The sequence below is a fragment of the Sus scrofa genome, chromosome 3, assembly GCF_054392235.1.
Source record: "Sus scrofa isolate SSC_HxYL_T2T_F1_AM1 chromosome 3, Sscrofa_HxYL_maternal_Yorkshire_Landrace_v2.0, whole genome shotgun sequence".
Lineage (NCBI taxonomy): Eukaryota > Metazoa > Chordata > Mammalia > Artiodactyla > Suidae > Sus > Sus scrofa.
Window position 1 is genome coordinate 106,194,671 of NC_139385.1, and position 16,555 is coordinate 106,211,225.

Consider the following 16,555-nt stretch of genomic DNA (forward strand, 5'->3'; position numbering starts at 1 on the left):
GCGCGCCAAATTAGGGCAAAATCAAGCCCTCTGAGTGAACGTAGATTCAGCTGAGGCGCACAAATTTTAAAGCCATGTGGCCCTAGGCTTCATTTCTTCATCACGGCCTCTCTTTCCTCTTCCCTGCATCCCGCTATTCTGTACCTGAGGCTTCTCCCAGTGCCAGCTGCTGCCAATGCGTGCCACTGCTAGACACCGATAGCCCCACCTGGGGCTCACGGAGAGTCACTTCGTTTTATTTTCATACCTTTAGGGCTCATCTCCTGAAATCATAACTCCACAACCAAACTGCAAACACCCACTTCTTCTTAAGGCCTCTGATCCTTGAGCTTTCAAGGGACGCGTCCCCGCCTTTTTCACATCCTGGCACACAGAGAAAGGACTACTTGTGCCCAGCGCCCTGGAGGCTGCACACTGCCCTGCCCTCCGGAGCCCCGTGGATGGTATCTGCGCACACCTGTAACGCTGTTCCTGATACACCTGCTGGGAAGCTTCGGTTCCCCGAGCGTAAATGTCAACCAAACCTCAAGAGAATCGTGACAGAAGTAGAGAAGCCAGATGGATCAGAGGGCCACAGCCCACGCCCACATCAGAGTGCCAAGAGGTGGGGACACATTCCGCCACTGCAAAAGCTTTGGAACCCGCGAAGGGCATCCACCTTCCCCAGGCAGAGGGGGAAATCAGCATTCTCTATGATGCGGTGCAGGCTGGAGATATAAATAGCTTCTAAAAAGGTTAGCGAAATGCACAGATGACAAATCTACAGCAGGTTACTAAGGGAAACCAGGATGCTCAGTGCCAGCATCTCACCTGTTGCACCTTGTGTCTGGAAGGAACCCCACGGCTCCCCCCATACTCTGCTCCCTGGGCCCCTCAGGGATGCAACGTGGGGGCTGCCTGGGCCTGGAGCCTCGGTGATGTGAGTGGGCATTTCCTGAGCCTACTGCTGATCCCTGCAGGCCTCTCCAAAGGGAGGAAAACCTTTTTCCTAATCACGTGTCCGTCTGGTTTCCATAAGCCCACCCACTCTCAATTGCCTCATCTGGGAAAAGTCTACCCTGGAAGCTCTGGTGAGGATGCCTGCCTGAAGGCAAAACCCTGGGCTTTCCCCCCCTTCCCGTTTCAATGGGCCCTTGGGTACTGCCCAAGGAAACAGTGAAGGCGGGGCATTCCCAGGCTGCCTTCTCTGGAGATTCCCTTCGGAAGGGGAAGTGCTTCCCTGGGCACCCAGAGGGCCTGCAAGGCAGCCACAGCTGCTGGGCTACGTTAGGTAAGAAACAGACCTCGCTTGAACCAATCCTGGGCGACACCTGGGTTAAAGATATTTATAGTTCTCCTGTATGCATCCTTGAACTTGTGTGTGTTTAAGTTAACAGATATAGCAACAGTAAACCCCGAAGCACCCATGTGGACCTGCACACACTGAGGCAGTGGCTAAATCTGGAACTCTAGGGAACCCAAGCTCACCCCCAACACTCACCCTCCTGACTGTAGGTATTCCGGGACCTGGGATAAACTGGGCATCCGTCCTTCCCTCTTCAGGGTATCAAGTTCCTGCCTTCCTGCCAAGGATTAAGAGATCAGCCTGGAGCCCGCAGCTCAAGAGCAGCTTGCCAGGCAGCTCCCACTGGCTCGTCTGCCAGAGCCAGAGCTCTTCCCACTTCCAAACAGTGCAGAGGCAGGAGGGACAATCTCACCCCTCCAGCCCCTCCCTGAGCAGACCATGGGGTTGCTACTGAGCCAGCCCCAAAGCCCTGATAGCTGGGCAAGAAAGGAGAAGAGGCCCAGGCCGGAAGCCAGACCCCTCCAGCAGGCCCCAGGAGGAGGAAGGAGCACCCTCAACTTCCACTCTGAAATGCTCGGCAGTAAAATGTCTGGGCTGCTCCTGGGCCACCCAGGGGCTGGACCAAGAGAGGGGGCTAATGCTGGTGCGCTGGGGGTGCTGAGGGATGTGCCCGGGCAGAGCACGGGATGGGGACTAACACTGCCTGACACATTCTCTCTCTCTGCCAATAGCAGCAGAGGTTAAGGGGAAGCAGAGTCTGCTCTGGAAGGCAAGAGGTGATCCGCTACAGCCATCTCTTCAAGTTCCCTAATAGCTTCTTCAATATATAAATGGGGCCATTGTTGCCTATGGCTTTGAACTTGACTGGGGTCAAAGAAGACCCCCAAGAGTAAGCACACAGCCTAGGAGTTCCAACCCAGGAGAGGTGCCGTTGCTGTCATTCAAACACAGTGAGTGTTCAAGTGGGCTGGTGAACATTTTAAAGGGCTACGAGCTTCCTCCTTATCCCTTCTTACCTCCCAAAGTAGAATCAACCAAAACCTACGTATCCTGCCTGGTTCTCAAATTCTAACTCTGTTTTTCTGTCTTTTTTTTCTTTTTTCTTCTTCTTTTTTTTTTTTTTTTTTTAGGGCAGCACCCGCAGCATATGGAGGTTCCCAGGCTAGGGGTCCAATCTGAGTTGTAGCTGTAAGCCTACACGACAGCCACTTCGTGAGGCCAGGGATTGAAACCGCATCTTCATGGATGCTAGTCAGGTTTGTTAACTGCTGAGCCACAATGGAACTCCAGCTCCTTTTTTTTAAAAGAGTTTTTCTTATATCACTGGGGATGCAGGTTCTGATGAAGTAAGGACATCATGTGACACAACAAGGCATTTAAGCAGGGTGCACTTGACTGTGTCCGTGGGTCCAGGGGCAGGGCCGTAGGAACTATGAAGGACAAAGCTGGCACCACAGCTCTGCTGCAAAGGCTCTAGGATCTGGCATCCTGGTGGAATTTCTAGTAACTCCAGATATAATATGCTGCCCTCTTCCACCTGTGACCCCTCCCCTCCACCCACCCAAAACTGCCCACGGTGGAGCTTGACAGTCTCTCATAACATTCATTCCACATCTACTATGAATGCAGAACGGTGTCAGCTGCTTTGACATACATTCAACAATTTAAGCCAGCCTACAACACGGCAGTAAAGATTCAAATTATCCACATTTTTACTAGATCACAAAGACGGTTAATAATGTAGCTAGAATCACAGGACCAGCACAGCAAAGTGGAGATCTGGGCCCAAGTTTGTTTGGTTCCAGAGCCCATGGGTTTTCCTCTGCTGTCCAGCAAGCTTGAAATTGACTCTCTACACATGCGCATGTGTACATGTTTCTTTATCATTATTATTATTGTAAGATTAATCTGATACCAAATCATAGAGGCATGAGGTCTTCATGACCAAATATAACACAAATCTCCTACATAACAACACACACGAACAGGCATCCAACTCAGACGCGTCCACCTATGTTGTCAACATCCATGGCAGATCCCTACCTTAAATTTGTTCTTATGTACCCCCAGGTGCTTAGCACAGTGCTGGGTAGTGAGAAAAGTGGGCCCTCACTTAATCTCATTGATGATTATGTTGCTAAGATTTCTTATTAGCAATAAACCCTGGAATGCTACAAAATGAATTCCTGCTAACTTTGATCCCAAAAGAAATGTCTTAAGTCATTGGGAGAAACATCAAGTGGGCTTCACATATGTCTTGGCCAACAGAGTATGTGTCTCACCATTGGGTAAAAACAGTAATATTTACACCTTACTAATAGGTTGATATCACTTGGTATATAGCTTACAATCTCCTCTGGAATCAGCAGATGGCTCCTTGAATCTGGGTTCTCCCCTCTGTAGGGGTGTCACACCACCCCCACTCAGCAAATGGCTGTGAAGATCCCAGGTACCATGTCTACGGACAGGCACGCAACCCTATCAACCCAGGTGGCATTGCAACCCTTCCCGTGGCTCCCCGTGTATACAACCACTTCAAACTAGAGCAGGTTGAGACCCGTGTCCAAATCCCAGCAACACTCCGTAAGAGCTGTGTGACTTTAGATCAGCAACCCAGCTTCGCTGAGCCCTCGTTTCCTCATCTGCCTAAGAGGGAGGATCACTCATCTCATGGAGCTGTTGAGGGGCGAAAATACTCCTTGCATGTGGCTGCCCCGGGCCTGATAGGCAGAAGGAAGTCAGTAAATATGAGTCAGATTTGAATGTGCACAGAACAGCTCTGACATACACACGTCCTGTTGAATAAAGTTCGTGGTCAAAAAATGGTCACGGTGACAAGCAACAAAGAAAAGGGAAGAAGAGGCCATAGTGAGAGAAGTTAAAAGTCAACATGAGTCTCAAAAAGCTCTTCTTTCAGCCAATAATTTCAACCTGTTGTTTAGCAACCATACGGCTTCAAAGTTGGTCTTATTTGATAAACCTGTTGTTTATCAACTATACTGCTTAAAAGTTGGTCTTATTTGATTGAATGGGTTCTGCCTCTTGCCCTTCTTCCTAGCTGGTAATGAGAGTAAGTACAAGGCAGGCAATGAAAAACAACCCTTGGAAAGCTAAGAAGTGGTTGTACCGACCTGGGTCAGTTTGGCAAAAGGGGGTGGCCTCAGGCATCTCATATTGCCAATGGTTTCTCAGTTCTCAGATGCTCCTATCACTTCATAGTATAGAAATGAGGGATGCATCAAGATGCCCCCCCCCCCCACAACAAGACATTTGTCAGACTAACCTGGAACTACAATTTTGACACCCAAATCTAGAAGAGCTACAAAGGAGAGCTCCTCTTTATTGACCTACCTGGTGTGTGCCACACTCAGTGCTAAGCATCTAACATATATGCCCAGGGGAATGGTGTGAATTTTTAAAACTTCATCTTACAGATAAGGAAACTCTACTATGGACATCCCCTAAAGACACTCTCTAAGGCCCTCAGCAGCTCACATGTCCTCAAGATCTCAAGTCTGGACGACACGTGGAAACTTCTGCCTGCATTTTCAGGTCTAATCACAGGGCTGGATTTTGCAAAACTTCATCACACACATCATCTTAGGCCCACAGCAAAAATGGGTCTAGGAGGAGGGTGGCGCTGGGACAGAGACAGAGAGGAGATCTTAATCCTTTAGAAGCCACCTCTAATTTGCAAATAATGGTCCGAGGCTGACGGGTGGAGGGTGCATTTTCTTTCTGCACAATAATCTCTCCCAAGGAAAACCCAGACAAAGTCACCTGGCCTTGCCAGGGAACAACAAAAAAAGCTCTTCCTCCAAGATTCACACTGAACTCCTGACCCTTCCTTCTCTCCCTGCCCCAGGGAGTGGCTGGATGGTTGTTTCTTTTCTTTTTTTTTCCCCTGCGGTCCTCTGGTAACACCACAAATTACGTTTTCAGGGACTCGAGTCCCAGAGTGCAATGATGTTGTAATAAACATAACCAGGACCAAATGCCTTCCCATCATATTAGATGATGCCATTTCCCACCAATCAGGCTCCTCTGGCGGGCAGACCACTCACCAATGAGGGACCAGACAAAGGCTGTGAGGGGAGACCTGGTCATCCGCAACTAAAAATAAGGGCGCTTCAGGATTGGCCACTGCCACTTTGCAACAGGAGTTGGGACCCACACGCCAGGCACCAGACAGAAGGCACACACAGGCAAAAACTTTCAGCCCAGGGGTTCACGTGGGGTGGGCTGGTCCCGATGTTGCCAAGGTTTTTTGTTTTTTGTTTTTTTTCCTTTTCCTAATTCGCTGACTTAAAAAATGAGATACTTGATCCAGAGGGAACCTCGCAGACACACCCTCGCTCCTAGACAGTTTCCAAGGCCCTTCGCAACCGTCTTGAATTGGGGAAAAGGAGGGGGGTGTCGGCCAGAAGCCCAGACACTCACCTGTCCGGCTGTGTCATAGAGTCCCAGGAGGTACTGCTTGCCCCCTACGGTGACGCTGACTGCAAGGGCAGAAGTGGGGGCGGGGAGAGAAGCTCACAATTATCTAGGCTCGGGGCGGTTTCGTTCCCCCCCCCCCGGACCCTCCTCTCCCAACCCAGCTGGAGGCACGCGGGCGCGCCTCCGGGGATGCCACCCCTTTTCCCCTGTGCCCGGCTCACCGGGAAGTGGTCTGAGGCCGGGGTGCGATGTGGCGCCCCAGCTGCCCAATCTCTTTTCCCAAGTCCCATAGCCACGTTTCCCTCACCCTCCTCCCCCAGGGCTTTGGGAAGTAAGGAAGGCGGCCCTAGGAAGGTCAACGAGGTCGGCCCGGGGCACAGAGGGGGTTAGGAAGTACTGGGCGTAGGGACGCCGCACTGGGGTCGGGGGTGAGAAGAGGGGTGGATCCGGCAGGCGGGGGGCTGCCAGAGGGAAAGCCTGGGGGTGGGGCCCGGCGCCCCGCGGAGGGCGCGGCGGGGGAGGGGCGGGGAGCGCGCGCAGGGGAGGCGGCTAGGGGGCTCAGCCAAAGTTGCTCCAAAGTTCCCGGCCCGGGGAGCGGCCCCTTAGTCAGCACTTCCGAGGCTTACCTGCGTAGTGGTCGAAGACGGTGGGCACGTACTCCTCCGGGAAGGCGTCGTTGGCATAGCTCATGAGTAGGCAAGTCTTGCCCACCGCCCCGTCGCCGACCACCACGCACTTGAGCATCAGCGCGCCGGGCCCGTGAGCCATGCTGCGGCCGGCCGGCCTCCGGGCATGGTCCCCCCGGAGCCCCCGCCCCGGCCCCGGGCTCAGCCCCAGCCCGCCTGGGGGGTCCGCCGCCGCCGCCGCCGCTCCGCGCAGCAGGGCCGCCCCCCCGGCCCCATGCAGCGGCTCCCCCTGCCCGAGGGGAAGGGGCGGCGGGCCCGGGGCGCTGCCGCCGCCTCGGTCGCTGCCCGGATCCCCGCCCGGGCCCCGGTCGCCGCGCCTGCCCGCTGCCCCCGCTGTTCGGCGCCCGCGCCCTCTCCCCGGCCCGGCCTCCCCAGGAGGATCCGCTGGATCATAAGACTGGCCGGCCCCCGGGGAGACGGCAACTTTGGGGAGGGCAGCGGAGGGGAGGGGCCAGGAGGCTCTCCCCGCCCCGCGCCGGCCCAGGCCCCCTCCAGGCTCGGCCCGAGAGGAGGGCGGGCCCAGGCGCCTCCCCCGATCGCGGGCCACCCGCCCGGCGCCCCCGCCCGCCCGCCCGCGGGCTCCGGCGCCCCACGCCCAGCCTGCAGCCGCTGCTCGGCCCTGCGGGCTCACCCTAGCTTGACTCCCCGCGAGGGCTGCAGGGAGGGGGCGAGGAGGAGGAGCCGAGGAAGAGCGAGCGGGAGGAAGGTGAGGCTGGGGGAGGGGGCTGGAGACCAGCACTCGGGAGGAGCCGAGGGCTCCTCGCGAAAGTGCCGGCAGCTCTCAGAAGCGTCCAAAGCCCCCGATGCTGGGAGAAGACGTGGAGGCCTCCTGGGGAACCACGAAGACTGCTACGATGACGCAACAGTCATGCAAAATTATACATATACATTTAAATTCCACCCGGAAGGCAGGATCCAGCCTATCGGCCTCTAAGTGCACAACAGAACTAGAAATCGGGAAGGAAGAAAGGCCAAGAGAGTTAAAAAAAAAAAAATTTTTTTTTTTTTTTTAAGGCGCGCGGAGTGATGGGGCAGGGGTGGTGGTCCATGAGCTGGAAAGTGGGGACTTCTGGTTTATTGTTTGGTTCCCCCCTCCCACCACCACCAGCCTATGCTGTTCGCAGCAGAGCTTGAATCATTTACTATGAATCTGGTGACTAAGGGAGTTACAGCATCTTGAACCACGGATGCATTCCCCCCCTCCCCCTGATCCGTCAGAAAAGGGAGACTCCGAGACTGTGGAGGCGGCAGGTGTACCTGTGCTCCCCCTACAGGCGACATTCTCTGAGGCCCCTTTATGGTCCCCGTGTCCCTCGAAGGTATTAGGTTGTGGTCCCTGAGGAGTGATACACTCTAGAGCTCTAAGATGTGGCTTATGATCCAAGCGACATCTCCTATCCTCCTGCCTGGGAGAAGCTTGATAACACCCGTCTGGCCAGGTCCCATTCACTGGCCAACAATGTTCCTTCTAACTTTAGGCCCTGGGGGAGAGGGGTGGGGGAAAGAGGATACCCCACACGTTGACACCACGCCCCCCCTTCCCTTCAAGTGCTGACTTGAGTTCAATCGATTCCTTTCATCTCTTCGCAGGATCAGAAAATGCTATTCTGAGAGGCACTGCCGAGGTCAGCTGGACCATCTCTTATATCTCCCTGAGATTGTAGGTAAGCGAATTGAGACACACAGAGGTGAAGTGGTTAGTTATCGCAAAGACCTCCTCCTTGAATTCTAGCATTCAAGGACTTGGAACACACCTTGGAAATGCTCAATTGTGTCCTCATGCCACACTTCCCAGGCCTCAACTCTCAACCCCAAATCCAATTTCCACTGTCCTGGAAGATTTCCTGGATTATTGAAAGTTCCTCGTGGGGTCCCACTGAAAGTCTCACCAGGCCGCCTCCATTTGTGTCTGAGTGTGGGTATTTATATTGCCAAACGCTTTAGATTATGCAATGACTCTGGAAGATACTCTGTGTGTGCAGAATGACAAGTTAAGGAAGGCAGTTCAGTGCCTTGAAGTCGGATCTTGGTTCAAGGCCAGTCTCCAGTCACTGCCACTTCCTTCTAGAGGGGAAGAAAAGAGAACTTGACCCCTTTGCCACAGGATCACTTCTTCAGGCAGCATTTGCTGGAGCTAGAATTCTGAAAGGAGGGTCTATGAGGAGAGGTGTAGGAGCTACTAGAGTGCACTCAGCCAGGAGAGGGCATTTGGTTCCAGCTCTGACACTAGTTAGCCATGTGACTTTGATCGTGCCACTTTTTTTCTTGGGGCCTCAGCTTTCTTATCAATAAATGTGAGCTCATCCATAAGGGTGAAATCAGGGCTCACCCTCGAGAACGCTAGGGCCTTACAGCATGTGTCCTGAGAGATCCTGGTAAAAGCTTTGGGCCAGGGAAATAGCAGTTGCTGGAGACATGGGGCAGGCCTTTATGAGGGATAACTAGGTCTGTCCCAGGACTGTAGAGGGGATGCTTCCTGAGGCTCCCCCTGTTCAGGACTCGAGGCTCCCAGTTCTTATGCTCCTTTTCAGAGGGATGGGCATTTGCCAGGAATCCAGGGAGCTGGAGGATCAGCTCCAGAACCTTGCAAAATGGAAGGGACTCCAGGTTCTTTGGAAAAAGCTCTGGGAATAACAGAGGACTCCAAGTGGGGAACTGATGTCAGATGAATCATGCAGTGGTGACTTCATTGGTGATGGTGACCTCATCTTTTTGGCCCATGGAAAAGCCAAAACTGACTGCCAGGAGTACTTCGAGCTCTGGGCTGATTCCACCAGTTGCATGTGAAGTAGGAGCGGGAGGGGAGAGTTATTCTGACGCCCAGCTCAGCCCACTGATGGGTTAGCTGGAAGGACCAAACAGATCTCAACAGATAATCACTCTATAATGTGACCAGTGTTGTGGGAGAGTATAGAGAGCAGTCTTCTTGGAAGTTCAGGGAGATGATTCCTACCTCGTTCTGAATGTACTGAGGAAGGATTTTTTTTTTTTATTGGAATATAGTTGACTTACAATGTTGGGTTAGTTTCAAGTGCACAGAAACGTGAATTGGTTATACATATATATCCATTTCTTTTCAGATTCTTCTCCTGTATAGATTATGACACAGTAATTGAGTAAATTTCCCTGTGCTGCACAGTAGGTCCTTGTTACTTATTGGTTTTAGATATAGTAGTGTGTTTATGGCAAGCTGAGGAAGGCTTTGCAGAAGGATGTCATTGGCCTGGAGTTTAAGAGGCCAATAGGAATAAGATAAGAATGCCTGGGAAAGCCTGACCTCCTCCCCACCCCCATCCCCAGGGGAAGAAGGAACAGCACACAGCTTCTTGGGAGTGTTGAGCCTTGTAGGGTGGACAGAGTACAGGATTAGTAGTGTGGGGGAACTGGTTTGTATTTAATTGGGAACTCGGTAATGCCACCAGTCCTTGGACCTTTCAAAGCCATGTGAAGGGGCACACAGGGCACTACCTGGGCTGGGCACTCTGTGCACTGCACCAAGGCGAACGGAGAAATATGGCCCATGTGATACCCATAACACCATGACCCTGGCCCAAGGCTGTGTTCATTGGGAAAGGGGGCATGTTTTTCTTATCACAGATGCAACTTCTGCTCGTCACACCTGTGTCCTTAGGGCTACATCCACCCCTAAAAGAGCATCTCTTCCTACTCAGCACAAGACAAAGGCACTATCTCAGTAAACAGTGGCTCTGGGAGTGAGGAGGTGACGAAGGAAGGAAAAGAGAATTTGGAGAGTGTCTGCTGTATGCTGTGCCTGGGCACTGTCCTGAGTCTTTGATGCTCCTTCTGGGGGTCAGCCTAGTTCACCCCCCAAAGAACCATGCAAAATAAAATTTGTAGAAACTCTCTATTGGTTTGTCTGTCCAGAGAGCACCCTGTGCTTCTGCTACATGTTCTTTCTGATGTAATCTCTCTAATCATGTACTTCAGATGGAAGCTGCCTTCTTCTTACACATCCTGCCCCTGACCCCCAGGAATCATCCCTGGCTGGGCACCTGATCCCAGATGGCACAAAGAGAACCCTTCCTGAGTGGTTTGGATTTGGGATTCAAAACAAGAGTCACCTCTCTTTTACTAACCTAACTGGAAGATGTGAACCTGTAGGCTATGGGTAATTCATGTTTCATGATTCAGCCTTTGACAAAATAGCCAATCCAAGGAAATGGAGCAAAAATGCAGAGAGGAAAAAAAAAATGCAGAGAGAAGAGTTCCCATTGTGGCCCAGCGGAAATGAATGTGACTAGTATCCATGAGGACTCAGGTTCGAGTCCTCGCTCAGTGGGTTAAGGGTCCAGCATAAGCAGCTTGGATCTGGCGTTGCTGTGGCTGTGGCCTACGCCAGCAGCCACAGCTCCAATTCGACCCCTAGCCTTGGAACCTCCATGTGCCTCAGGTGTGGCCCTAAAAAGACCAAAAAAAAAAAAAAAAAAGCAGAGAGAAGCATAAAAGGAGAGATAACCTCCCTGCCCACCCCACTGGAAAAGGCAGAGAAGACAGGATATTTGTGAGTTCCTGCTCCTGATTATCCCTGAGGCCCTGTTGCACTACTGTTCTTTATTTGGTCACTTGAGTTAATAAGCACCCCCCTCCCTTTTCGCCTAGTGACTATGGGTTGGTTTTCCATCACTGGTACTCAAAGGAATCCTGACTGTGGTAGTATTATCACTATAGCTGAGAGAGGTGATGTGCAGAGAAATTCAGAAATTTGCCCGATAGCTGGTAAGTGCCAGAGCTACCTTTCAGAATGATCTATCTTCAGAGCTCATGCTATTTCCCACAAGAAGGAAGTATCAAAAGTTTTTCAGTAGGAAAATAACAAGTTTAGAGCTGTCTTTTGAGAAGATTCCCCTGGGAGTGATGCAGAACATGGCTTTAGAGAGGACGGGAGTGAAGGTGGGGAAAGTGAAGAAGAGAGAGGTCACGACAATCTGAAGCAGCCATGGCAGTGAAAATGAAGAGGAGGCTGTGGGGAGCAGGGAATCTTTTTTTTTTTTTTTTTTTTCCTCTTTGTAGGGCCGCGCTTGCGGCGTATGAATGTTCCCAGTCTAGGGATGGAGTAAGAGCTGCAGCTGCCAGCCTACACCACAGGCACAGCAACTCCCGATCTGAGCCATGTCTACAACTTATGCTGCAACTCATGGCAACACTGGATCCTTAACTCACTGAGCCAGGGCCAGGCCACGGATCGAACCTGCGTCCTCATGGATCCTAGTTGTGTTCGTTTCTGCTGAGCCACAGTGGGACCTCTGAGCAGGGATATTTGGATGACTGAATCCACAAGGCTTGATAATCTAGCATGGGGAAGGGCTGGGATAACTCTGAGGCTTCTTCACTATGATTCCATTGACGTATTCCCCCTCTCTTTTCCTTTTTATTTTATTTTATTTTATTTTATTTGCTTTTTTAGGGCCACACCCACGACATATGGAAGCTCCCAGGCTAGGGCCTACACCACAGCCACAGCAACACAGGATCTGAGCCACGACTGTGACCTACACCACAGCTCACGGCAACGCCAGATCCTTAACCCACTGATCGAGGCCAGGGATCGAACCTGCAACGTCATGGTTCCTGGTCAGATTTGTTTCCACTGCGCCACAATGGAAACTCCTCTTCTCATTTTTAATCTCCTGTTTTGATCCTCTCTACTTCTTTGGGCTTCCTCCTCACTTTTAAAAACATTTCCATCTCCTCTTGGTGCCTAACCTTGTGACCAACTGCTTAAATCAAGCTGATTGTAGAACTCCACAAGGACAGTAGGTTTTTAAAATGTATTCATTTTTTGCCATTTTCTTTGTGTCCCCTCACATCTCCCCCAGAAATGGAGAATGGATTCCAATTGATCATTTGGTGTCATAATGCTTTGAGTTGTAAGTTATAGGAAAGTCAACCCAAACTGGCTTCAACAGCAAAGGCAGTATATAGAATTCTTTGATTGAAACCTCCAGAAGTAGCTCAAGCTTCAGGCATGGCTTGATCAAAACTCTGGTTCTATTTCTTCAGCATTTCTTTCAGTTTTTCTCTTCTCTTTATATCATCTTCCTATTTAGGTTCCTTTTTTCTTGAAAGCAAAACGGTTGTACCAGGTCCAGGCATTACCACCCATACACCACGCTGCCCAGGAGGAGAGAAAGCTTCTTTTGATTCACTCATTGTACAAAAGTCTTGGATGTGCTCTGGTCAGATCAGCTGAATTTATCCCTAAATCAGTCATGCTGGCCAGAAGAATGTCAGATGCTTATTGCCTTAGGCCTGGCCTGCTGCCCATCCCTGAAACCATCATTGTGAAAAGGGTCTGGGACTATGCTGATGGGCCCACCCAAGGCCAGGGTTTTACTCCCACTCAGATTCCATGGTTCCTGCACAGTGGGTGGCAGGCACGGGAATGTTTGTGGGGGAGGCAACCAGCAATATCTCTTACATCTGGCTTATTGCCCACCAGTCAAGAGTTCCTGGGCCTCCCCAAGCTCTACTAGAAATAAAGAACTTCAGGAAAAGCAGATTTCAAGGGAAGAAAGAGATGAGAAGGATCCAAGTCAAATCTATGGTTTGTTTCAAATTTCAGTCCGTTGGTTTGGTCATGAATCCAGGCTTGGTCTGAATCCCTAATTCTTGGCCAATAGTAGGTACCCTTCAGACTTCCTTCTTAGAGTTATTGACAAGGAGGTCAAGTGGTTATCATCCTTTTGCCTGGTACACTCTGCTCTTCCTCTATGCTTCTTACCTCTGCACATACCCAGTATCTTCAGACTGCAGCCTCTTCACTCCCCAGGGCTCTCCTGTCTCTCAGATGCCACCTGGCCCACCTTCATAGCATCATGCCCTGTATCACTCCTATTTCTCTTTTCCTTCCTGCCACTAAAACCTTCCATCTGCATCCTTTTCTCTTAGGGCTCAAATGTACTGTACAATGCACAGGTTTGTTTGTTTGTTTTAGCCAAGATGTGAATGGCTTAAGCACTGCAGCAATTTCTTAAAGGTCAGAGGTTCCTCAGGATCAGAATGATAAATAAAGTCAATAAATCTGGCTCACTTGTTTTTCACTTCCAGTTTTATTTCTATAATGCCTCTAGATCTCGTTTTCTAGTTCATTATGTACCAGAAACTCAGAAGTACGCCCCAGCCTCTGAGAATTTTGCCTCAAGCATTCTTAATGATGTTTTTCCATCTTCATTTCTAACTCTCTCCTGCTGCAACCTGAGGTCAGGAGACCAGTTATTATAACTGATGGCATTGCCACCCTTTGCTGAATCACAGAAAAGGACACCACCTCAGAGGTTTCTGGGGTGGAATATTCATATGATCTGGGAGTGACCTCCTCCTAAAAGCTCCAAAGGAGGCTAGCTCACAGATCTCTCTTCCAGAAATGAAATTAATGATTTTATTCCAGCCTTCAGTCATAAGAGCACCAGAAAACCACCTAAGATTCGTTTATGACTGTTCTTCCATTCTGGATGGTTTGGTCACTGAGTATCATAGGCACACTTTCAATCTGGGGACTCTTCCACTTTCCAAGTCTTAGTGGGAAGAAAAAAATCTTCTCCTATGGAAGCTGAAAGTTATAGACTCTTGCTTTTCTTGTCCGACTCAATAGCTAGAGTGACGAAAAGCTAAACACAGGGCACATACTCTCTCTGGAGGTTGCAGCCTTAGCGTGGGGTACACATTCAGTACTAAACTGAGGAAGTGGCCCATAAGGGTGGGTGGGTGGTGGTGGTTGTGGTGTAATTGAGTTCCTGGTGCAGAAGTGACTGCTGTACACACTGTTTGTCTAGAGTTTGGTGGCAGCAATGATACCAGAAGTGGTTTTCTCATCAGACCACGTCCCAAGGCATGTGTTGGGCATGGTTCCTGTAAAGACAGTCTTGAGCAGCTTCTCTAGCCTGTCCCTGATCCTGTGAGCTATGCATGATCCTTGATAGTTCCTTTTCTGTTCAGTTAGCCACTGACAGCTTCTGTTCCTTGCAACTCCACCTCCTGAGAAGAGGTTGGAGGGATGGATCGCTATTCTAAATGTGCTTCACACAGAAAAAGCAGAGATTCCCTCTTCTACCATATCCAAGTATTGGTACTAGACCCATCTCTGTTTTAGTCCTTTCAAGCTGCTGTAACAAAATGCCACACACTGGGTAGCTTATAAACAATGAAGAGATTTAGCTTTCATCATTCTGGGGGCTGGAAGTTTGGAATTAGTGTACCAGGATGGTTGGGAGGGGGCCCTCTTCTGGGTTGCAGACTTTTTGTTGTGTCTTCACCTGGTGGAAGGGGCAGAGGGGCTCTGTCAGGCCTCTTTTATAAGGGAACTAATCCCACTCGTTAGGACTCTGCCCTCATGACCTAATCACCTCCCAAAGTCCCCTACTAAGACCATCATACTGGGCATTAGGTTCCAATGTATAAATTGGGGTCGGGGGGAAACATTAAACCTATATACTTTCCTAATGTAAGCAATTCAAAAATCACACAAAGTATATGAAGCCTCCGATTTTTTTTTTTTTCTATTTTTTGGCCCCACCCTCGGCATGCGGAAGTTCCCAGCCCAGGGATTGAGCCCACACCACAGCAGTGACAATGCCTGATCCTTAACCTACTGCACCACAAGAGAAGTCCTAAACACCTGTTTTTAGAAACTGAACGTAGCATAGGCTCTAATTCCTGAAAGAAAGGAACAAATGAGGCAAGCCCAACTTCCTGTTAGAAATATTCTCTGAATTGCCGCACAGTGAGGGGAAACCCTGGCTGACCCCATAGTGGTCTTGCTGAGTTGAGGAGGTAGCTGGGGCGAGGGTTGAGGAGGCTTTTCAAGGCAAAGTGCCAGAGGGGAGGGAGTATGGGAGTTTAAAAAAGTCTCCAGCACCATCCTCTTGAGTCTGTGGCTGATATTAAGTTGCATATGCATAGAGTGAAATTCCAACAGTGTTTTGCAAAGAACTGCCAGGGAACTTGAGCTCACTGGTTCCCAGGGCTCTCACACACGACTGCGGGATGTTTGAGTTTCAACCAGCCAGTGGCAGGAGAACTTGTTGAATTTCCAGAGAATTCAGTAGAAATTCAAGAAGGGTTATGTATTAGTAGAAGGGCTAAATTAGCTCTAGAGTAAAAGAAACTCTAGACCCTCAAGCCTCATATAGAACAAGTTTATCCACTCTTATAATAACTGCTAGCCAAAACAAATTTCATCGTGTTTTTAAAGGACAGCAACAAAATATAAACTTTCAACAACATAAAACTCAGAATGTTAAGAATTACTAGATATCAGAATTCCCGTCGTGGCGCAGCAGAAACAAATCCCAACTAGGAACCATGAGGTTGGGGGTTCGATCCCTGGCCTCCCTCAGTGGGTTAAGGATCTGGTGTTACTGTGAGCTGTGGTGTAGGTCGCAGACGTGGCTTGGATCTGGTGAGGATGTGGCTGTGGCTGTGGCCTGCAACTGTAACTCTGATTAGGCCTGGGAACCTCCCTGTGCCGCAGCTGTGGCCCTAAAAAGCAAAATTAATTAATTAATTAATTAAATAAATTTAAAAAGGGGTTGCAAATATACCCAAGGATTTAGAGGAAAATGTGAACATGGGAAGGAAGGAAGGAAATGGAAGATATAAAAAAGGAACCAAATTGAACTTTAGAAGTTAAGAATATGATACCTGAAATGAAAAATTCACTGACTGAACTTAACAGCCAAGTGAACCTTGTAGAAGAAAATAGCTGTGACACTGAAGACACAGCAATAGAAACGCTACAAACTAAAGCACAGAGAGAATAAGACTAATAGAATAAAACAAAACAAGAAACATAGTAGCTGTATCCTAAACTATGCATTCCTGAGACCTTCCATTAAAGATGGGAATTTCCAGCAGTTGCCATTAGAGCAGGGCTCACCTTCAGCCCCTTTGCCACAATGGGGCCAAATAGGTTGTAAAAATGCTGAAGTAATTGTATGTTGTTGGTAAATGCTCCCATACCCTGAACCCACCCCACCCCCAGCATGCCCCAGTCAGCCCAGGACTCTCCCTGGCTCCCTCTGACCTCCTGAATCAACATCAACCCCCCCCCACCCCCAGCAGCAGAAAGCCTTCAAGACCTTGTTGGAATAGAGGCAGGACCCCTCTGGTTGATTAGTTGTTAATTATA

The 16,555-nt window shown here is 50.0% G+C and overlaps 2 protein-coding genes across 11 annotated transcripts in view; one reads left to right on the forward strand and one right to left on the reverse strand.

The window, feature by feature from the left end:
- The window catches only part of RHOQ (ras homolog family member Q), a 42,083-nt gene extending 35,276 nt beyond the window's left edge, over window positions 1-6,807 (reverse strand). For 2 of the 3 annotated variants that reach the window (XM_005662575.4, XM_005662574.4), the window contains exons 1-2: window positions 6,349-6,807; window positions 5,726-5,784 (exon numbers count right to left, since the gene is read on the reverse strand). In XM_005662575.4, coding sequence (XP_005662632.1) covers window positions 5,726-5,784; window positions 6,349-6,490 — 201 coding nt within the window. In that variant the 5' untranslated portion in view covers window positions 6,491-6,807. The remainder of the gene's footprint in view (window positions 1-5,725; window positions 5,785-6,348) is intronic. The other variant, XM_021087559.2, reaches the window with a different exon arrangement.
- The window catches only part of ATP6V1E2 (ATPase H+ transporting V1 subunit E2), a 61,908-nt gene continuing 51,867 nt past the window's right edge, over window positions 6,515-16,555 (forward strand). For 6 of the 8 annotated variants that reach the window (XR_002342727.2, XR_002342726.2, XR_002342731.2 and 3 more), the window contains exons 1-2: window positions 6,515-7,114; window positions 7,999-8,072. The gene's annotated coding sequence lies outside the window, so the exon portion shown is untranslated. Of the gene's footprint in view, window positions 7,115-7,998; window positions 8,073-16,555 lie in introns of those variants that run through there. The other 2 variants (XM_013996175.3, XM_005662578.4) reach the window with 2 other exon arrangements.